The sequence below is a fragment of the Falco cherrug genome, chromosome 10 (assembly GCF_023634085.1).
Source record: "Falco cherrug isolate bFalChe1 chromosome 10, bFalChe1.pri, whole genome shotgun sequence".
In the NCBI taxonomy this organism is placed as follows: Eukaryota; Metazoa; Chordata; class Aves; order Falconiformes; family Falconidae; genus Falco; species Falco cherrug.
The window spans coordinates 23,480,574-23,503,815 of NC_073706.1; the positions used below are offsets into that span (position 1 = coordinate 23,480,574).

The following is a 23,242-nucleotide window of genomic DNA, read 5'->3' on the forward strand; positions in this document are numbered from 1 at the left end:
TTTGTTAAATTTCCTAACTGTGTTATATGAAGTGTAATTTAGGTTTTATTCTTTAAGGCACAAACTTTCATATATTGGTATACACTCATAAAATAGGAGATGTTTTTCCAAAGATATTTTTCTCCTCTTTACATGTCAGCCAAATGATTAAAGTGAGCCAGAAGCTGTAAGACAGCTGTGGGACCACCTACCCAGTTACAAACAAGATCCCAGCAGATAATCATATAAAGCAAATATTTCACCAATTCCACTGACTTCTTTTATGGAATGATAGCACGGAAATCTTGTATTTCTTCTTACCAACAAGATGTAATTTCCATTTCCCTGGGCTCATTTTACAGACTCTTACATATATACAAACTTTAACCTGGTATTTATATTAGCATACTTTGTTTAAATTTGCTATATGAATAACAGATTTGGATATTTGGATATTTTTAGCAAAGGCAGACCTGTCTAGTTTTGGCAGAATGTAAGCCAAATGTCCTTTAAATCCAGTTTGCAATTATGTCATCTGCTAAAACAGAGCAGGTAAACAATAGTCTAAATTACTACAGGTAACAAATTTGGATTAGCATAAAGTTATTGGGCACAGGTGCTTTTGTAATTGAGACTAATTTGGAAAGTGTTAGTGTTCAGTGACCCTCAAAGTTGAATTGCTTTTCTTTGCAGTGTTGTTATGATGCGGTGCCACTTTAAGTAATGTCAGAATGCCATCTGTCTTCACATTTCAAGTTTTTCTTACATTACAGAAGACTTATATACGCATTTAGCAGCAGATTGCAGTTCTGTTACCTGCAGAAAATTACAGATGTCTTTTTTTATTAAGAATCTTTCTTACAACTGCACAAGTTCCCATCACTCACAAATGTATGGTGGTAGGATTGCTCTGTATACAGAATGCACTTGAATATCCTCCATAGCGAACTATTAATAAATTTCAGAATTATACAGGTTGCTTCTCTTATCCCTGGAATCCAGCTGCACTTTAAATGATTTTGTTGTGGTTGGTTGGTTGGTTGGTTGGTGTTTTTTGTTTGGTTTCGTTTGAAGTCATAAGGAAGTATATGGAAAAAAATGCAAGCTATAAAAATCTGGCAGCCAGAATGATCTTGCAGAGCAAATTTAGCTAGTCAGAATGCACCCAAACTGAAATTTTGCTGGGCTCTTATTAGGTCTTATATAGATCTAATAGGAGTGATTAAAGATTTCTATGGCTCTAAGATCTTTAAGGAAATGCTGCCTGACTAGTTGTAGACTTTGGGCTATTTTTTGGCCGGTTATGATTTTTCTCTACCCTATTACTGTGAAAGAGAAGTAAAATTAGTCTAAGCATAACCTCTTCACGTCCAACAATGTTTGGGGGGGAGTGGTATATGGAGGTATTCACAGCTTTAGAGATAGTAGCAGATGTAAGCTACAATACATCATTTTATTGACAGTTAAAATAACTTTATTGTTTAAAATTTTTTTCATACAAAAGATTCTAGTAATAGAAGAGTGAAATGTAAAACAAGAGAATGTAGAATTGCTGCAGTGAACCAGTGAAGACTAAAAAGTCGTGGGTGATCAAATAGCTTTTAATGCTCTGCTTTCAGAGTGTTACACATTTTACAAACTCAGAAAGTACCGGTGTGTCAATCCCATTCTTCTACCCTCTACAAATAGGGGAGTAGAATTGTCATTATTTTCTCTGCTTTATTCTCTTCTATTTGGAGCACTTGATAGCCTGGGCATTACAAACATTTACTTTGGAAAGTGCTGCATAGGTTATTCACGATGACTTTAGAATGGAACAAGCACTTCACACTGAATAGTTGGATTAATTTTTCTGGTTTTTCCTGTAAGAAGCTGTCGTGAGCCATTTACAAGCAGTGGTTTTGTTGTGGGTTTTTTTTTTATTGCTGCTGTTATTATTGTTACGAAATATTCTAAGACATAAGGGTCATTCAGATCCTGTTAAAAGTTAAAAACCCCAACCACCAGGAAGTTGCTTCCTTACATTCCTTTGTGCAAATGAACATCTATTCTGTTCATCAGAGTATTTAAAAATATAAAATGGGTGGTGCCAAAAGTAACCCTCAAAACCAACACAAAAGATAACTTGCAGTGACCTTCACCCCTAAACATCAGCAAGTGTAATGACCATTTGCTCAACGTTAGCTGTGTCTTCTGGAAGAAAACAAAATAAAATACATGCAAAAAAGAACAAACACATAATTTTCTCTAACTCATATGAAATATTCACTTTGTGGGACTTATAAAATGATCAGATGTGGGGGTTTTTCCCCCTTAAATGCTGGAAACATACCTTTTAATATCATTATTTATTGATATGTCATTTAGGAAGAATAAGAGCCAGGACTTTAGCGTGACTTGGTTAAGAAATGAATTCTGTAAAAAAACCCCACAAACTTGTGATATTTGTGCCATCTCTTTCTTCTTTCACACTTGCAGGCACACACACATGCAATTAAATCTAAATTAGTATTTATATCAATATTATATCACACTGTGTATAAGATATTATAAATTATGTGTAATTTTATATGCACATGCGGGCTATGTGCACACAAAACACTACTTAGGTCTACTTAGATTCTTTTATTGGTGATCATTATTGATTAAAGTATAACTTGGACTGTAAACACTTAGCTTCACCAGGTTCCAAAATTGTGTGATATAGTTGGTTCTCTTTAGCGTTTAATTTTCCTGAACAACCTACCGAACAGCTGACTCAAATAACTTCAGTTTTTCAGTTTTATACATTTCACACAAACATATGCATGTCTGCTATGTGATGAGGAGATGGTGATGTTTTGTCCTCAGCTAAATGTAGATTACTTATGGGTTTCACAAGGTCAATACAAGGAAAAGTATTTCTAAGTTTTGTTTTCGGTGAATGTAGATAATTTTAGCTTGCTCTCGTATAATCTTACTATAATCTCGTTTTGTTTACTTTTGCTTAATCTTCTCAAAGCATGTGACTTAAATATCCTCTATCTTGTTTACAGTTAAATATAAGTAAATACGTTGTGTTGACTCTGTGTTGAAAACTGAGGTACAATAAATCATCATAGAGTTCTTGAGAAAACTGATAGTATACATTTTCATGAGGATTTCCCTCCCCCCCGCCCCCCCTCAACTGCATGGAAATATAAGAAACTGCAGTTGTTAAAAGGAAGGGAGGCTGCTTCAAATGTTGCTTTTAGGTTCTACTAGAAAACAGGTATTTAAATTACTGGAAATATGCAATGTTTTCAAAATAAGTTGTGTTAGAAAAAAACAACAGAATTCAGAGCACAATGGTAAACAGATGTGGGTTCTTTTTGTTTGTGCATACCTAGGTATTTTGGGAATTACTTTAAACTGGATTCCATTGCCTGTTTTAGATGCCCTAGAATAGCTTTCCAGCTGTTTCTGTAGGAGGGCACAGCTCTTCTGCAAGTCCTGTCTCCTTTACCAGCCCCTTGCAGCTGTCTTGGAGGCATTTGGGTATCAGCTTAAACACTAGATGCCTGAGGCACAGTTCATGGAGATCCACTCTGTACTGCAAATGCAAATACATTTTGTATATTAGCTGAGGAAGGTGACCTATTACTGTTTTTATCCTTTCTTTCTGTGCTTCTTGCAAACTCAGGGTGCTGGGCTCCCCTGGAGCGGGTGCTTTACTCTGGTCTCTCACAGTAGACTGTTCTCTGCCAGCTCTCTGGATTTCAAGGGGCACAGTACTGGCTCTCGTTTAGAAGGGATGTTTGATTAGAGATGGGTTCCACTGGTTTGAGGTGGTTATTCCCAAGGAGATTGACTTTAACTGGAAGAATTACGTAGTAGGAAATACTACGAACAGTGCTTGAAAACTTCAGGGTATCTCTTCCCTAGCTCTTGACAAATGAGACTTTTTGGGTTTGTTTTTTCTTTTAGAGTAGCTTTTTCAAGAAAGGCCCCAGAACACTTAACAAAGAAAAACTTTAAAACAATAATGTACACATCATGTCCAACATAATATACTGCTGGGAGGCAGCTACGTGTCTGAGGGAAAATTCTGTTCTCGTAGTAATGTTGTGAAAAGGATGATTCAGGAAATTAATATCTAAATATGTCATCTATCATCCCAAATGATCTATTTAAAAGAACATGTCCTTTCTCCCTGATTGATGTTCAGCCATTTGAGGTTATTGTGATTGTTCATCTCAGAGAAAATCCATTACAACCAACACAAATGCATGTGAAATGTGAAGAAAAGAAAATGTGGTCTTTTGATATCTATGTTAAAGATGTCCTAACAATTTTTACTTCTAATGGGAGCAAGGTTGTCCTAGAATACTTGCAAAACTTCTGAGGGTTGTGCTCAAGGCTCAGGGTTGGCATAATGTGTACCAGTAAGCAGCTATTTTCCACCTTTAAGATAGTTTAATATAGTGCAAATAAAATAAAAAAAGTAATTGAGGGCAATTCTGTTTACTTAGAAACAGTACATAGAAGTTTAAAAATCTGGTACATTCCAGGATTTGCAGTCCTTTGAGAAGAATGCCCTGTATAAATGAAACTCTAGAGATGCGTGTTAAATAGAAATAAAAACTGAACTATGTCTCTCCCAGTTATTTTTTAATAATATTGATTGCGCAATAGAGAAAAGCTAGTTAACCCTACTGTAAACACAAACAAATATATATAATGAGCATCACTGTTATAGAAATAGGGTGATTACTGTTATTAGAACTGGACTTCTTGTTTCTTTCTGCATGTGAGTTAAACTGTGGAAGATTTTTAAGTTAGGGTATAAAGAAATGCATACAATGACTGCCTTTATACTATACATAGATATTAATACATAGTTATTGGTGTTTTCTGTGTGGAAAGATATAATAGATACTCAATTACTTTAAAATGTCCGAAATTTGTAGGGCTAGGAGGGCTAGTCAAAAGTCTGTCAGACAAGTCAAAACGCCACCGTGAACGACTACACTTCCAAAGGGTGCTACCCAAAAAACAGGGCAGAAAGAGAAGATGATAGGATTGACACTTTTTTCTTGACTGCAATAGATATGTGAAGCATTACGTGGCAGTTGGCCTGTGTGTGCATGCGATACGCAGACAAAGTCCCTGGCTTTTAGGAGCAGTCAGACAGAACCGCCTTTGGAAAGGAAATTTTTCTGGTGCTTGAACGATGCACCTCGCTCAGAAAAGCTCTGACAACTTCATCCGCCTGCTACACACGAAACTGCTCTAGTTTTTCACAGTAAACGCTACAAATCCTCGAGTGCTTTTGGATTTCATAGACATGACAATAAGCCATTGCCACCCCTAAGGAATAAGACACCTCCCAGAAGAACACCAATGGCCTTAGTGCGCTGAGCGGCAGGGGCGACTCATGCTTTGGCCAGTTCCTATTTGTAATTTTTTTATGTAAATATTTAAATAGTTGTTCCTATCCCTTTGCAGACCACCTGTTTAGTAACCTCAGTGGAGGGGGGTGAATAAAAGCAACCCCCCAGGGTGGGGGGGGTCTGAGATCGGCCTCACTTGTGCCAGACAGATGTCCTGAAGTGCAGCCAGGCGCAGCAGGCATGCCAAAGGCCTGCTAGCAAGGCTTCGGGGTAGGTAGCTTTTGGATGTTTGTACATCGGGCAAGTGAAGACTTCAGGAGCCAAAAAAAATGTGTTTCTGGGCAAAGTCCAGTGATTTCTGCATTTATAGTTTGTTAAAACAGGCTATGAATATGCATATCAGGACATTGCTCATCATTAGAGAAAAAATGGCTCTAGTATTGGTTTGAGTGGGTTTTTTGGTCCTTGGGTGTCAAGAACTTGCACTCTGCCAGAAATTGCTTACATTTGTTCACTTCTATTCAGTGCTGTGCCATCTAACTGTTAGATCTGTATGAGTATCCTTCATTTTTTGTTTATTTATTTTTTAACATGGAGATTGAATATCACTACAAATCCCTAGTGTAGAAAAGAGTGATCTGTGACAATCTAAGTAACAGAAAATATGTGCATTGGTGGTACCCGTATTTGTGTTGGCAGGTCATCTGGCAAGCATTCTTGTCAATAGTACTCTGGCGCCTGATATGAACAAATGCCGACTGGAGAGTGAGAGTTGTGCAGTCATGCCAAAAAGCCATGTGGGAAGAAGAAAGATCTGATAAGACTGTTTCTAATATAGAAAAGAATTGAACTACATATCAAAGTCAAAAAACCTTCTGAGAGATGAAATTCACTTGACCTAAATTTCTAGGTTTATTTAGCAGTTAAGATTAGGATATTATGATAACAGTGCATAATTTGAGAAGCAAATTTATTGGATATTAGAAATGAAAATCTAAGGCATCACTGAAGGGAATTTCAAAGGCATGAAGCAGAACTGGGCTTTGTCATTTATTCTAGCGCAGACTTTGGAAGAGAACTCAAAGAAATAATGAGTTTGGCTTGCTTCTCTGTCAGAAGTATTCTGCAAGTTTTGCTGCAAGCAAAGCACGCACCAACAGGGTCTAATTTAGTCTGCAAGCATATATGTTAATGCATTGTAAACAATTTTGCTTATTTCAAGTATCTGAAATGCAAAGCTTGTTTTTTAGTCAAGCTTGTAAGGGCTCACCAGGAAGATGCTGTAATTTTTAAATTATTTCAAGGAAAAAAGATAAAAGTGTTGATGATCCTTGAAAAAAATGTTTGCATGTGAAATTACGTACTGAAAAGCTGAGGAGTGTTCATAAAGCTTTAAGCAAATTGGGAAGGAGTTCAAAAACTGTTTCCAAAGCCTTTCACTCTGGAATCCTTGATGGCATTTTTATGAGGTAAGCTGTCAGTCTAGTAAATAGGCTTCATTCAGAAAAATAATAGCATATCCATTTTTTTATTAGGAGAGCTTATTTTTGATAACAGAGGATCTTGCTTGCAAAGTCTACCTCAAAGGCTCCCATACTATCAGCAAACAGATAAGCATTCAAAAACATTACTTTTTATTTTGATTTTTTTTTTTTCATGTAAGAAGTCAGTTTTTCTCCTGAAATGCATAATTAAAATGCATAGATTAAAAGATACCTATGTAAGATGCAAGAAAACTCTGTGGGGTTCTGGCCATAAGGACAGAACTGAAATCTATGGACCCAGGCAGGGTTTGGCAAGACCCCACCTTGCTCTCTGTTCAGCTGTCCTCCTTTGGCTGCTGTGAGAAATGCTGTAGTGTTTTAAACCAGAACTCAAGACGCGCAGGTGTATGTCAGCTTAGGGTAACAATATGAAATCCAATTGGAGATGATGGTTGCGCAATAGCTGAAGGGATGTGATGTTGATCAATTAGCAATCAGACAGGGAAAGAAGCAGACCCGTCGCTGCTCCCTGGCTTGGCTGGTTCTGAGCGGTACGGCTGTGGCACTTTTTAAAGGCTGTTACAGAATCTGATCCTGCTGGTTAAGGCAATCACGAAAACTGAAATACCTTGAAAAGTCTTTTGGTTTGGGAGAGGAAAAAAAGAGGAAGGTTTCTAGGGTGTAATATTGCACTTGACTACTTTGAATATTGAGGAGGATGAGAACTGGAAATTTTCCTGTTTTCTGCTTTCCTAGAGGTAGAAAATGTTGTAAAACATTTGAAAACCTGATACCTGGTAAGTGATTTCTTGATGACACCCTCACCCAAACTTACTTTTATTCTATAGAAATGAGTACAACATGCTGAGAAATCAGGTATATATGCTGCATGTGTAATTTGCGAAGGTAGAATCTTGAGCAGGAATCAAATTCTGAAATGAGAGGCACGATGTACAGGCATTTATTATCCTGAGTTAATAAGGCTTCAAGCTGGCTGCTTTTCCTGGCATCCAATGTGGATTTACTGGTTCAGGTAGTCAAGAAATCAGGTGAACATGTGTACTGTCAGTCACTGTACATATGCCTCACTTATTCAAAGGGAAGAAATTTAAGTTTGCAGAACTGTAATAATTCTTTCAGTCCAAACAGGCAAATCACTGAATGCAGCTATGAAATGGCATTCATTATTTAACAAAACAATTATTTATATTGATCTTTTTAATCTGTTTACCTCCTCATCACCTTTTCCAGTAGTCATTTCTCTACAAAACTAACAATTCCTCACCAGAGAGCTGTTAAACAGAGACTAGATTGCACGTAGTAACCTGCCAGCTTTGTTTTCTCCTCCTCTCCATCATCTCTGAAAACTTTATATTCGTTGGTAATTCAATGCAGTATAAATGACACGAGGAAAGGATGGCTCAAACTTTCAAAACTGGTGTCTGAAGCTCTAACTTTTTTTTTTGCAGAGAAATTATTTTGATTTGTTTCCTGTCCCTACCCCCTGAAGAGTTTCAATATGTCTTGCGGACAGTTGGATGGAAGCCACATCCCTAAGGATAATTACAAACCCTTCCTGATCTGAAACTTATAACCAGAACAGAGGCTCGTCAATGTTATTTTAAAAATTTGATTATTTGCTTTAAAAATATTGTATCAAAATAAGGGCAAGTGATTACTTTTTAATTTGGGTTGGGGGGGGTGTTGTTTTGGGGGTTTTTTTGTTTGTTTTGATTTTGTTTGTTGTTTTTAGCAAAGGTATATTTTGGAAACACTTATACATCTTACACAATTTACATTCCTTCCATGGATTTCAGTGGACTTAGAATTAGACATTGGAAGTATGTCTCAGCAGAGTACACAGTTTTGATGCACAAGCAACGATACATGTATCAGGATAGCCAGTTAATTTAGCAATACATTTTCCAGATTTTATGGATCATTTCTTTTTGAAATAATTTCTTGTGATATTATGTCATGATATACTAGTATTTAAGGCTGCAAAATCGTGAAGCTATCAAGCTAAATTAAACAATACTGAGGTATAAATATAATGCAGTGTCTATATAAAAAAAGCAGTGCATATTCTTGTTCATAGCCCTTTGAATCTTAAAGGTTGCAGGAAATATGGAAAATCATGTCTAAAACAGCCAATATTTTGGTGGAAGGAAATTCATTGCTTCTATAAAAGGATCACCTGGCTTGCGGAGTACCTGGCCCATCTAGCAGTCCATTGAGCGTCAGGAGGTGTGTGAAAGGCATGCAATGGAACACATTTTGCCAGCTCACAATGACGTGAGGTCCCAGCAGGGAGACACTGCAGACAGCTGAAGTAAGCTAAAGCAGTTCATAAAGGGCTTCAACTCAGGGCCTCGATCTTTCTCGGAATCCACCAGAGTCAGAGGAATGTGAGTCCTGAAAATGCTTTTTTCTCCCCTTCTTTGCCACCCCCCACCCCCAAAGGTTTGCACAGAAGAAAATGTAATTCTCCAGATGCAAGCTTAGCTCACCTAGAAATCAGTGTCTAATCTAGATCGTATGAAAACATTCATGCCTTAGGCAATTACCGATACGACTTACTTTTCCTAGTCAAGCTGATTTCACAAGCCAGCTATATTGTGCATAAAATTGCTGAAGAGCAAATGCTCTTAGCTGTCAGTCTATGCAGGTGTACTCTCTGGGTTTCTTTAGACTACTTAATAGAACTTGTAGAGCTGTTGCAGGAAGAGCAGCAGTGGAAAAGGCGTGATTTGATGTTTAACCATTTCAAGAATTGGATTGTTCCTGGTTGAAGAGTTGCTCCATTCCAGCAAGATGCAGAACCTTGTTTACATATTATCTCCAGTAATAATCAGGCACAGCTGTCACAGATGCTTCATTTGATAAAAAAAAAAAAAATAATCTTTGGGGAGATGTAAGAGGTGACAGTGTAATAGCCGAAAGGATGTAATCTCATCCACTGGCAGTCTAGGAAAGCTGCAAGCTGTTTTTTTTATGACAACACTGACAGAAAGCTAAATCTGCTGCTTTTGCTGTGGCAAAACTCTCATTCAAACAGCATGGTGGGAGCTGTTAACAGAAATCCCCAATGCATGTATTATGGCTGCAATTATAACCATACAAATAAAACAGGAAAAAAACAGAAAGAATGAGAAAGGGGAAAAAATGCAGAGAGAGTGTTTTGTCTGCTCAGTAGTCCAAAAAGTATAGTGCTACCTTGATTAATTTGCAGGTGAAATGCAGAAGACAGCAGGAAAAAGTGTCAACAGCTTTTGAATGAACGACAACACATGACCTCCCTCCAAACATAACAAGCTCCTGCGGTGGTAAGCGGGTAGCTTGCTGGTAGCAATCATGGCAATGTGAGGAAAAGCTTGGTAAACAAATCTTAGATAATTCTGTGTCCAAGAAATTGTAAAGAGCTGTATATATTATCCATTTATTGCAAACATGTTATTTATTCAGTTATAGGTGACTTCTCCTCTGCCACATCCTCTGAAGGGGGGACGGAGACAAATTCTGTGTCTAGGAGAAACGTGCATAATTTGCTGTTGCACCCTTCTTAACATCTAAAGATTAAGGAAACTTAAATTTTCATTAAAAAAATTGAAGGAGGAGAAGAAATAATAAGATATAAAACTCTGAAGTTGGACTAAATTTCATTTAGTTTTTGACTACAGGTAGATTAATACCTGGGGAAGTTAAGGGAAGTTTGATGGGTTACTCTAGGCAGAGGCTGAATTTTTTTAGACTGAATATTTGCTGAAAGAGGTTCAAGCAGCTGGTTTTTACAGAATTGAACACATTAAAGCAGAGAGGAAAAAAAGTTGTTAATGCATTTCACAAATCAAAGGTATTTAGTTTCTGTGGCAAGTAGTGCAATGAAAAGATGAACTTGTTCGTAAAATCAAGGATTTAGTTATTTTGATTAAAGCGTGGTGGTGGCTTTTTGTGCTTCAGGCAACAAGTATTTTTAGTCATTTAGTCAGCGTGGTATGCTGCTTGGTATGAAAAATTTGCCTGAGAAAGCAGAAGATAACTGCAACTGGAGTTAGAAGGCTTGATGAGTCGAACTATTTCTCATGATTCAAGTTAAATTAAAATCTCACCCTGTTCCCTGCCTCCATCTAAGTAGCACTATAATTCAAAGAAAAAGAAATTCGGTTATGTATCTAAATGTAATAAGATTTAGTTTTATACCACTTAATCTCTCAATTATGATATTTTAAGACCAATTCAGTATTCTGTGGGACACACATTTCCTTTAAAATTTAAATCTTTAAGGTTTGTTAAGTAGGTATTTGACAAAATATCCTGTATGGAAGAAAAAGTAGTAAAATTAGAGAAAGCATACCATAGGGGGAATTCATATTCACTGTGCCTTACTAGATAATGTTCCTTATTGGAAAATTAAGCAGGCAGTAGTTTTATCACTCTTATCTTGCTCTTAAATATATTGCTGCTATAAGTTAATTTTCCAGCTGAAAAATGGGTGTTAAGTAATATTCATAGTTTCATTCTGTTCATGATTTCTAAAATCAGTCTAGGATTCACAGTAATGCACCAAGATTTCCCTGCGCTGTGCATGCAGTGTGTGTTGAAGGAACACCTTTGAGAGCCAGGCTACAAAAAAGATTGTTAGGACACCCACACGTCCAAGCAAGAAAGCCATAAACAGTTCAGTATCTATCCCAATCAGAAACAGAATGTCCAGTATAATTAAAAAACTTGCAGATACAGGAAGCAGGAAGACGTTTTCTCTTTACATTGTGGGACTTGAAAGGTATATTTTTTTATTATTATTATTATTTTTTAAAAAGTTTTTTAAAGCTATTTTAAAGAGCAGCAACCTGTGTAGTGCTGCGCAGGCAGGACAAACTGCAAAGGTCTGTCCTAAAAGAGCAGATCTACAAGTAGAGCTCAGGGAATACACGATATGCATAATATTTTAAAGAAAGATTTATTTTCAAATTGTGGCTGCAATCAAAGTACTGGATTTTCTTACCAGAGGGGCATTAAATACTGCTTTTCTCAAAAGAGTTTTCTCCATTGCTATGCTACCGTCCCCACATTACCTTGTGAAGTTTTATGAGAAATCTGTCTGCACTCACAGGATTCCCCGCTTGCATTTTTGGCAGCAGCTCATTTGGAGCTGATCATGGGAGAATAAAGCATCCCGGTTTGTCAGAATGCCCTGGTTGCACTTTATGTACTGCACAAACTTCAGTTATAAAAATGGGAAAGTTTTCTTGTAAACCCAAGGACTGATGAAAGAAAGGCAGTAAAATTTTCAGAGACCTAAAGTATTAATATGTTTTTCACAACTGTTCCCACAATTTTACAAATCTAAGGACCTACCTTGATTCCTTTCTGTTCTGTGAGTTGCTCACAATGATGAGTAAAGTAATTTTGCTGGTTGTTAAGTTTTTTCTTTCTCTTACGTACACCATCCATCTGAACATGACCTGCACGGCACAGAAAAATAGTGCAGATGATGACACTGGGCTAGCGTCCTCTTCCCACTTTTAATATTATTTTCTATATCTTATGTAGCGTGCATGTTGGGGGTGGGGTGGACAATGAAGAATTCAAATTAATTTTGAGAAATGAACTAAGGATGTCTCTTTCCACACTCATATGATGACTTTAGAGATACCCTAAATCCTGAAAGAACTAGAAGCCATTTATTTTCCTAAAGCATCATATTACTTCAATAATGCAAAGTTGTAATTTGTACCTGTGGGTACTATTGCTCTGAGAAAATTCCAGACTTGGGAATACATCAGAGTTGTTCTCATATTTTTATCATTACTTGGTGTGGTGTGTGTATGTTTTTATCTGAACTTTTTGCAGCTGCAGTGAAGCATATGTTGTGTGGTTGAGAATGTATGGCAGGTCTTCACATGCCATATGTTTAACAAAAAAAAAAAAAAAAAAAGAAGGTTGAGGCCAAGATAAAAGAATAGGACCTTAATGAATATTCTTAAAACTCTGTTTAGAAACGCAATATTTCAGCAACCCTTTCTCAGATCTTTGTAAAGATCCTCTGATTGTTTCTCTGATAAAACATAATTTATATTTTGGAAGATTTATTGTAGTAAAGACTGACAAGAGAACATGTAATGCTTCAGTTCTTAAGGCAAAAAGGAAGCAGCTAGCTGCTGGTCTCGACTGATATTTTTTAGTCTCTATGGCTAAGCATCACTGTCTTAAATTTGTAATCCTACTGCAATTTCTTCTTTATGGTTTTATGCATGTTCATAATAATTAAAGCAGTTTACATTGGAATGAATACAAATATTTGTTTAAAAATGGGATACAGGCATTAGCAAATTTTGAAATCAGGTACTGCTGATACTGTCATGAAATTTGACATGGAACTTGTAGTAGTCAGAAGTAGGTAGGATATCTTTTAATGTAACATCTTGATTATTTCAGATAAGTTGAGATTCATCAAAGATTAAAAAAAAAAATCCTCACTTTTCTTTTAAAAGTTTCCATTATTTAGATTACTATTATTTTATTAGAGGAATCTCGTCAATACCATTTTTATTTAGCCCTGTCCAGAGACGTTTTCCCTATAACTGGCTCCTGAAACTTGCAGAACCAGAGTTCTACAGAGCTTTTTCCCTGTATCATTTCCCTTTCCTCTCTTCCCAAAAGCTTTTAGGAGCTTTTTTCAGCTTTTATACCAGAATGTACTTTGTTCCTTTTTCATATCAAATAATTCTTATGCGTGTAACTCGTCATTTAAACCCATCTATTTTGGTAGTGCTAAAATATCAAACAATTTATCAAATGATTCTTTGTTCTTTGTTCTCATCTTAGATTTCCTGCTTGTCGTCCTTGTAGAGTCTTCTCTGATAAATAAACGTGATAGTGCTTTTATTTACTGCCTTAATTTCCTGCAGTAAACAAACACTGCATGTTCATTAATCATTCAGTGACAAAGGACACCGAGTATTGGAGCAAAACTTGTACATGTTCCTAAGCAACCACAGCATTTTGCTTCATTTTTCTCTATCAGTTTCAATCGCAGAGCTTTGATCACATTGTACTCTCCCATTGCTTTCTCAAGGGAGTAATGAGAGAAAAAGAGAAATGGTCATTAAAAGACAATTTCAACCTTATAGAATTCTTAAACTCAGTAATTCTGTTCCCTAAATGAGGACTTTGAAGGTCATAAGAAGTTACATCATCTTAGTTTAACCATCCACTCGGTACGCTGTACTCCAGAATAGAAAGATATGAAAACCTGCAGAGGTGTCTTGTGAAAACGTGTATCTCACAAATCTTGCTCTGTATCTTTTCTTCTAAACAATGAGGTTTGACATAAGAGATCTGTAAGAAATTGAGTGAATCTGATAAAATGTGTCCTTGAATAAACTGTGGATCTCGCTTGGTTGATGACAACTAAGATGTCTAGTTTGTCAGCTGACCAGACCATACCATCCTTTTCTCCCATACCTGGTTTAGTTTCTTTGGAAGTAGCTCAGTATTTTAGCATACTTTGCAAACATCCTGTATATCTATTTTAGTGCCCACTGAAGCCGAAAGGAGATCTATAGTGATGTAAAGGAATGCTGAAGCTGCAATGTTTGTTCTACTAAATCTGTGTGATACCCTTTAGCAGCAGTGGAATTATTTTCTAGCTCTAAAAGCTGGGCATAATATCACTTATATGTCCTGATTTCCCGTCCCTATGTGGTATGTTGGATGATTATTTGAGCAATAAAGCCAGTTTGTACTTGCTGTGTTGATGTTGATGCAGTGGAATACCCTCGTAGTTAGATTGTGCTGTAGTTTACAGATTAAATTACATAGTTTAATAGCCAAGGGACACGCTGAATTTTAGCTGGCTTTTTGAAAATTCTTTTTAAATGAAGATGCACACTTGGCTGATCCAGCTTTGTAATTTATACATCCAGCTGTGAATCTCTCCAGTTCTGCTGTATAATTCACTAGGTGAACTGAATACCGTAACTTCTAAGATTTTGCATACTTTACTGATCAAGCTGCATCTTTTATAACCAGAATTTCACACAAAGATGCTTTGTTAATCAAACTGCATACTGAACTGATAAAAGCTGAAAAAAGATTTCCAGACATATGCCCCACCTCAATTATCCTTTCTTGTTAAATTTCTCACTTACTGTTCTCAGTATTTTTTCCTCTTGTATATACAAAATGTATTGCTTAAGGCAAAATACACTTGTTCTATGAAATTTTTAAATTAGATAATTAGTATGTCTCAAAGTTTATATAGAGCGAGGAATAAGAGTTCAACATCACTAAATTTGGTCTGTTTGTCTGTCACTTAGAAGAAAATGATAGTAAGATTTCTGTTGTGCTTACTCATAAAAGTCATAAATGTTGGCCAAGCTAAGTTTTAAGGAGTTGTTAAGAAGACACTGTGTAATTTGATATGAGTTAATAACAGTGAAAACAGTCAAATGGCATGGCCAACTATAAAACAGACTTGACAAAAAGTTTCCAGAATTTCTTTTTCATTAAGTCTTTTCCTTGGGAAAGGTGTAGTTTTCAATACTTGGAATTCTCAGTGCTGTGCGCTAGAGCTTTTAAAGTTGAGTGTTCAAATGTTAGATCCCTCTTGATGTTTTAAAAATGCAACATCTGTAATTTATTGAATATAATATTTGTCTGACAAATGTACCCGTTATTACAAAATATATGGCAGGCATACTAGAAATACCAGAACAGCTTAATGGTGAAGTAGAGAAAGCTTCCACATATAAAAACCAGAGATTATTCTGTAAAATCAATTCATGGGCGAAATTCTGGGATCTGTCACTAATGGTTAGATGAACACATTAAATTATTGTAATTTTTATTAAAGCAAGGAAATTTTAAGGAAGGGGAGGAAAGAGAGGGGACAGGACTCTAAGCTTCAGAGATTCAGTCTTGTTTCAGTGCTCTGAGTCATGAAACTACTTCAAGGACCAGCCAACATTTGCTTAATAACTGTGTACTTGGCTGAAGACTGGCTGTCATTACGAGTATTGAAGATTTGCTTCCTGAATGTAGAAAAAAGGGATAGCTTGTGTGGGCACGTGCTAATGAAGCCAGGATGAAATGTACTGGGTTGAGAAGTCTTTGGGAATGGAAGGAAATAGCTACAGCAGAATCCCTCTTCATCTCTGATGAACCTGTAAATGTGACAGTTGTGGTTAAGGCTCCAATAAAGGTTCAGCTGAGCTGGGTGAGGAAAACCAGGAAATTGTCCAAAGGCTTCTTCCAGCCTGGGGAGGTAAGCATTGTTTGTGGTTGATGAACGGAGCAAATGCTAACTGAATCTCCAAAACATCAGGAATTGTGCTTCTGAATGAGACCGGGAGTTAGTCTCCCATCCCCGCTCTGTTTGAAACTGCCAGCCTCAGGCTCCTTAAAGGGAAGCAGAAGAAAGCACAGAATACAGTTAAGGAAAAACTGCCCGTTTGGTTCCAAGTGCCAATGGCAGGAAACAGACTTTGGTAACGAAGTTAGGATTTGAGATTATTGTTAGATTTTTTTGCTGTTGGTTTCGTAAATGCAAAACAATACGTTGAATTTCTAATCTTGTATGAGAAGTTCATTGTAAGACAGTTTTTCACCATGCTAACAATAATTTGCACTTTTAAAAATGTTGCAAGGTTTTAGTCATCCAGCATTTTCTAGCTAGTTCAAAGTATGTGTGCTGAATTATCTTCTCCTTAGTTTATAGCTTCCTAGGTATTTAGTCCTGCCCATCTCTGCCATGTCCTCTGCTTTTTGATCTGCATTCCTTATCCACCTGTAACTTCAGACACAAACAAGAAAATAGCCAACATTATTTAGTTGTATTATCATTGCAACCCTAGATCCACGTACTACCCTTCTGGATCGCTGGAAAGACATTAGCTAAGGGACAAAGGGCCATCACCTAGATATGAAGCCTTCATTTTCCCCTGGGTATTAGATATTTTTTTTTTTTTTTTTGTGAGTAGTTTAAAAGCCTGGTTGAACTTCTCTGGAAGCACTAATAAGGAGGACAAGCAACAAATTATTTCATATTCATTCCAAACTTTAAATCATTACACTGAGGTTCAGCTGTGAGACTGCAGTGTTACCTGGGACTTGTTCAGAGCCTTCAGGCGGTGGCAGAACAGTAGTACCTGCTCCCTGCCCCCCCATGAAGCCAGTGCAGATTTAAGATTTATTAATTTTTTAAAAAATGTATTTAAGATAATACCTGTGACTGACAAAGATGATGTGGAGACAAAACACTTTCATCCTTTGCACAATGTTCCCACTCCTCTCCCTACAGCTCTCTGCACAACAACCGGGGAAACAGCCCAAACTGTGGGATGTTGTGTTACACTTGGTATGAAATCCATTGCATCCTTGAAGTACTGGTGACAAGATTTTCAATTACAACGTGCTTTGTTATGCTGGTCCAAGAGAATTCAGTGGCATTGCATTCAACTAACTGGACTGACTTGAGTTCTTTTTTTCAGGGACTTACTGACTTACTGCTTTTTTTTTTTTAACCTTCTGAATATTGTTTCTACTCGGATGCTTTTAGTCTTTTGTTATAGTCTTAGCATTTCATTAGCTTTTCTACCAATGATCTTTCTAAAAAGTGTTCATTCTTTGGAAGAAAAGCGATGGATTTTCTTGGAGGGAAGAGAGGAAAGCTGATTTTTCCCCAGGTTTATGTGGAGGGGGGGTCGGCTTGTACCACCTTCCTCCTCCTTGGTGTTCGAGGAGTGAAGGTGGTGAGTTACAAGCGGTAAGTGCTCTGCTCTCTTCCATGGCATTAGAGGATTTGTGCGTAAGCTGGAAACCTAAGCGTCCTGCAGAGGGGCTTTCACAGTGGGCATCTTCCCATTACTCTCCCCTTCCTCCCCCTCCCCACTCCGAATGCCCGCTCTTGCAGGAGAAACATACAGGTACAAGCTCACCCTCGCACCCCTGATGTGCTGCAATCTCAATCCAAAGTTTGGCAAACCGCCAGTAACTCTTCCAGCAGGCACGTCCGAAATCTCATCTTCGTAAAACAGAAAAACCACGCTGACAACATTTCAACCCCTTTTTTTCCGAAAGCAATTATTTTTGCTTTTTGCTAGTTTCCACCGTGTCAAACCACCTTTCTGTGTTGTTTGGTTTTTTTGGTTTTTTTTTTAATTAGTGTACCTCTCACAGAAGTGAATCTGACAGAAAGAGAGGCTTGCGCAGAAGAGCAAACAAACCCATCATTCCATCACTTGCCATAGAGTGAACTAAAAAAAAAAAAAAAAAAAAAAAAAAAAGTTGTGTAATATTTGATGCTTTTTTGTCTTTATGTTGCTCATGGCTCTGAAGGGTGTTCCAGTGCATTGGGTTTATATTTCCCCATTTATTTGAGGTGGTCTTAAGCTTAGGGAAAAGGGGTATGTGTATGTTTATATATTTATGTGTTTATTTATACATATACCTGTACTCGTCTATACACACCTGAGTGTGTATATGTATATATAAGCACATAAATATACTTCAGGTGTGTGTATCTATAACTGCATGTCTTTGTATATATGCTTGAGGGCGTATATGTGTGGGATTCGATTTAGTTTACAGCTATAGCAGGAGATGGTGCTATACCCACCTGTCTCAGCTTTTGGAACTGAAGTGACTTAAAGCCGAGAGCTGGCGGCTGTACACGGCTCATCCACCATGCCTGGCTACAATTCTGGCTATTGAACTGTTGTTGACTGATGGCATATTGAAAGTTATCGCTGCTGTTTTATCCGTAATTTATTTGTTAATAATAGACAAGGTTTCACTGTGGCAAGGAATCAATAATGGATGCTTTATGCTTTAACAACATAAAGATGTGGGAGTGGCTTTGTTTAGAAAAATGTCCCATTCTGCTATCGTTTTCCAACAGTGATCTGTATGGTGTGTTGCTAAAAAGAAAACAACTGTAAGTGAACAAACGTGGAATACACAGACATAAATCTTCACGGCTGTGTTCCTATCAAGATGGCCTTTGCTATCTGGTCTATGAAAGAAGTATGAAAGATTGGTCACTTTTAAAGCATTATTTTTACCATTAGCTTTTTTTTTTTTTTTAAGGCAACATTTTTTTCTTCTTTTCCATATGTCTTAAATACTTGACCTATATTTTTATTAAATTAATAATTTTTTTTTATTTCTATCTCCTGTGTATCATCTCAGTGCAATAGGTTACTTGATTATTTTTTTTAAGTGTGTACAAAGTATGGATTTGTAAATGATCTTATATTTCATTAACATTATTTCTGTCCCCTCCATTACACCTGAAATGCTGTTCCTTTTTTGACCTGTAACATCTTTTGTCCTCAAGCTGCTCACCTAAAAGTCTCTCAAACTCTCATTTTTTTCTAAACATGACTAAGCTGAAAATATTTTTTTCAGTCTAACTCACTAGTAAATATTTTAAGCCAGGACCACACTTTTAAGGTTTTGAAGTATTAATCTTATTAAAAATTTCTACTTTTTGTCATCTTACTCTTGAGTCTTAATCTAGAGCATAAACCACCTGTTGTTACTTGATTTTTTTCTGTAAAAATTGCAGTTGCTTTACCATTAGATTATTCTTTTTTTATTAATACTACCCGGATTATTCCCTATAAGGTAATATTAATCCAACTTTTATTAGCTATTGTGTATAGTGAGAGAAATTGGACAAAGAGTCCCTACCATCAATCACTTCAATTGCTCCATCTCGGAGGCTCATTTCAGTAGCTTCAATGTGACTAACCCCCCCGAAGTACTGTCAAATCTTTGGCAGCACCACTGTCTCCCTGTTTTCTTAATAACGTCCTTCATTTTTGTCCTCACACCTCTTCACAGATCAACTTTGTTACAGGCAAGGGACTGTCGGAATTTCTCAAGTGCAAAAACTTAGGAATTTTCTTCCCCCTTGTCAGTCTCTAACTTTTTAATTAACTCCAATCCAATGTCATTTCTTCTGAAAAGATATTTATGGAATTTCTTGATATTTAATTAGCATGGTAGGGTGTTTATTTTCAGTGTTCTCTGCTGAGTGGAGTAAATTTTATTGTGTTGTGATTTAAGCTGTTATAAGATGAATTCAGGTTTACTTTCCATTTTCATAAGAAAGTCTGTCAAAAACAGTGCTTCAAAACATACCATTGAAAGATTTTTTTCCTTTTTTTCATGATTCCTTTGCTTTCCTAGACACAAATAACTTATCCTATCCTAGACCAATGTTATCAACCATAATCTTAAAAAAAAAAAAGAAAACCTTGCAGAAATGCCAGCAAACCTTGCAGTGAATATCATTGGGAGTTTCTTACTGAGGGCACTTTTGCATTCGTACTCCTATGAGCAAAGCTTGTGTCCATATACTAAGGATTATTACACCTTTTTTTATTATTATGTTGGATTATGTCTGATACGTAAAAAATGCTCTGTCTAGGCTTGACTTGTCTTCAAAAATCATCAAGGACTTACGCTAAGCAGAAAATATTTCAAAGAAAGGGTTGCGTTCGAATTTAAAATAAAATTATTGTTATGTTGGAAACAGTCTTGATGGCTTAAAACTTAAAAAAAATCCCCTCATTTACTTTCACTCTATTTAAATGTATCAGTTTCACTAGCAAAACAAGTAGAGAAATTCCAGTATGAACACACTCAAAAGTAATGACCATTAATTAATTTTATTATTTTATATATATATATAATTAATTAATTAAAATTAATATTTTACTGTATTTCACTTTTTAATTTCTTCACCTATGGCATCATTAATCCCAGTCCCAAAGGGATATTAATTTAATTACAGCAGAAATCTCAGTGCTGGGTATATTTCTACTTGAGACTCGTAACACAAGATCTCTTTGGTTCAAAAATCTACTGTATAAGTAATTTTATTTATGCTGTTCAACTCTGTTTTCCCTGATACTAAAAAGCATATTCTCAAAGAAAATTACATTATTCCTGGAATAAAATGACAGCAATGAATCTAACAAGCTTTTCCATACCTTGAGAGTCGTCTGACTTCCCTGTTCAGGGAATAATTATACATATCCCCAGCTAAGGATTATTATACTTAGGAGATCTAGCAGATTCTACAAGAGAATGGTAATGGAGAAGTCCTAACTGTAACGTTAGTTTTCAGTTGTTTGTTACTATTTCCTAACTCGTAACAAACAATTATAATTACTTACCTATTCCATGGGGCCATTGGGGGAATAATGTTCACTACTTGTGATGAGATTTAAACAGGAGGGGGAAAAATGTGAGATAAGTGTTAAGTTGTTAAACTTGCAGCCACATGAGATGATGTGAGTGCAGGATTCACTTAGCTCTGAAAACTTTGTTTTGGTTCATTTCACCAACTGGGCTAAAAAAACAACACAGGGATTTTTCTTTTAGGAAAACCATCAATATTTTAAGGACAAATACAAAGCAGTTATTTCTGACATTTTTATTGGCAGGTTGGCAAGATGTGTTTGGGGAATCGCAATAATTCAACATCTTGTTTGAAGACAGCAGAAACAGAGACAAGCTTCCAGGTACTCTGTTTTGTGAACAATTCTCGGGTTTTTATTAAAAGGTTGTGCAAAGTATGCAATTACTTGAAGTACATTTACGCATTCTACACTAATGCTTTTGAGATAGAACTGTTTTCTCAGTTCTGATTTTGACTTTACCTGATTGCAATTCATCTGCTCAGAATGGCTTCTGGTTGGTAACAATTTCCAAAAGCATTTTATAGTTGAAAAACTCACCTATGCTAGTAGTCAAATGACTTAGTTTGATAACATGATGTCCCATAGCCCTGGGAACAGGAGAAGAGAGGTATTTCCAAAATAATTGTGTATCTACAATTCTGTGAAGCTGTAGGCAGCCATGTTACCAAAGTCTTAAGCAAGTTGCACATCTGAGCTCTTCGTTTGATAGACCTTGAGAAGAAGATAAAAATCACCACGATTTTAAAGCAGCCTCAGACTTGTACGGTTTTGCGCTGTCAAAGATTGTTAAATATGCTGCCTTTAGAGGAGGTCAGAATCTTTTCCCAGATGCAGTGGACAAATAGCATATTCTGTTACAGTAGTTTAGACCGGTACACCTGTTTAACGCATTTTTTTTATTTGCTGATGTATGTGCATATCGTGCATGTGATGCTTACACAGATGCTATTCTCACCTCCAACAGAAGTTGCATAGCCCTCCGTGGACAAAACCTGAAGATAAAAAATCACCCGAAAGAAATGAGAAAAAAAATGAAGAGTCCGTTAGTACAAAAGAAAAGAACCTCTAAGCACAACTAATCTACATTAAAAATGCCCATTACTTGCTTCCATCTTCATATTCTTTTTAGTCCAGAGGCATGAAATGTACCAGGTTTCTAAAGCATGCGTTTTTCACTACTTTATGAATGTTTGTAAATTAGTCTAGAATAGACCAATTAGTACCTTCCAGCAATAATCCAAAATGGATGTTTGAAGAAATGCTTTGTAATACAGTCCAGTTTTCAAACTCTTGTTCTACCTGATAAGTAATTGTATACTGTAAATTAGTTTCTTTGTAAACAACAGCCGTTCTCAAGTATTTTCTCAGTTTATTCTATTTCATGTACCTTTATGGCAGATTAGGTTTTAAATCAAGTTAAGAATTAAGGGGCAGTTAAGGGGGGGGGGGGGGGGGGGGGGCGGGGCGGATCTGTGTAAACATAGCTGAAGTACAACTCCTAAGAGCATCTGTAAAAATGGAACAGTGGGGGGTCCATGTATACCTACCTTTCAGTAATACCATTTCAAATCTGCTTACTTAAAACAATAAAAGATGTTTGTTTGGTTGTTTTTTTCTAACGGCTATCACAACTGCTCTTTTTTTTAACATTCAAGCATTGACAGAAATACAGAGTTAAAGGGTTGGAGATAGAGTCATGGCTTTTAGGATTCAAGCAAAAAATTTTGCAGGTGGAACCGAGTTAAAATTTTATAGTTTGGGTACCAGTCGTGGGCAGTTTCATCCCTTACATTTGTGCTGATCTCAGCAAGATAAATATACTTTAATTGGTAAACCTGGGTTGTGTTCCCTACGGGTGGCCTTTGGTCACTCCAGCAGAGATGTGCGGTTTGGTTGGGGTAAGCTCTGTGCTCCTAGGGTTCTTCCAGTTTCTCATGGGTCACATATTCAATGACAAGAAAGCAAAAAGGAAGGGAGGAGAAGGAAGAATGTTTTTGTTTCCTTGTGTGTGTGTCATTATTGGTCTAATTTAGGAATTCATATGCTTCATCTTGTCGAGATGCAAATCTTTCAAGTAGTGCCTTCAGAACAGGTAATGGCCTGATGCAATGCTCCTACACTTTCCTTCTGTGTGAAGTGTTTTAAGCCACCATGACTTGTAAACTCCACCCTCCTCTTACTACACACAGCCGTGCATTACAACTTTTACTAG

At 36.7% G+C, this 23,242-nt stretch overlaps 1 protein-coding gene across 2 annotated transcripts in view; it reads left to right on the forward strand.

Annotated features, from left to right (window-relative positions):
* Nucleotides 1–22,467, forward strand: part of LUZP2 (leucine zipper protein 2) — a 309,932-nt gene extending 287,465 nt beyond the window's left edge. For both annotated transcript variants that reach the window (XM_027798713.2, XM_027798712.2), the window contains exons 11-12: nucleotides 21,274–21,351; nucleotides 21,995–22,467. In XM_027798713.2, coding sequence (XP_027654514.1) covers nucleotides 21,274–21,351; nucleotides 21,995–22,099 — 183 coding nt within the window. In that variant the 3' untranslated portion in view covers nucleotides 22,100–22,467. The remainder of the gene's footprint in view (nucleotides 1–21,273; nucleotides 21,352–21,994) is intronic.
* Nucleotides 22,468–23,242: the final 775 nt, after the last annotated feature.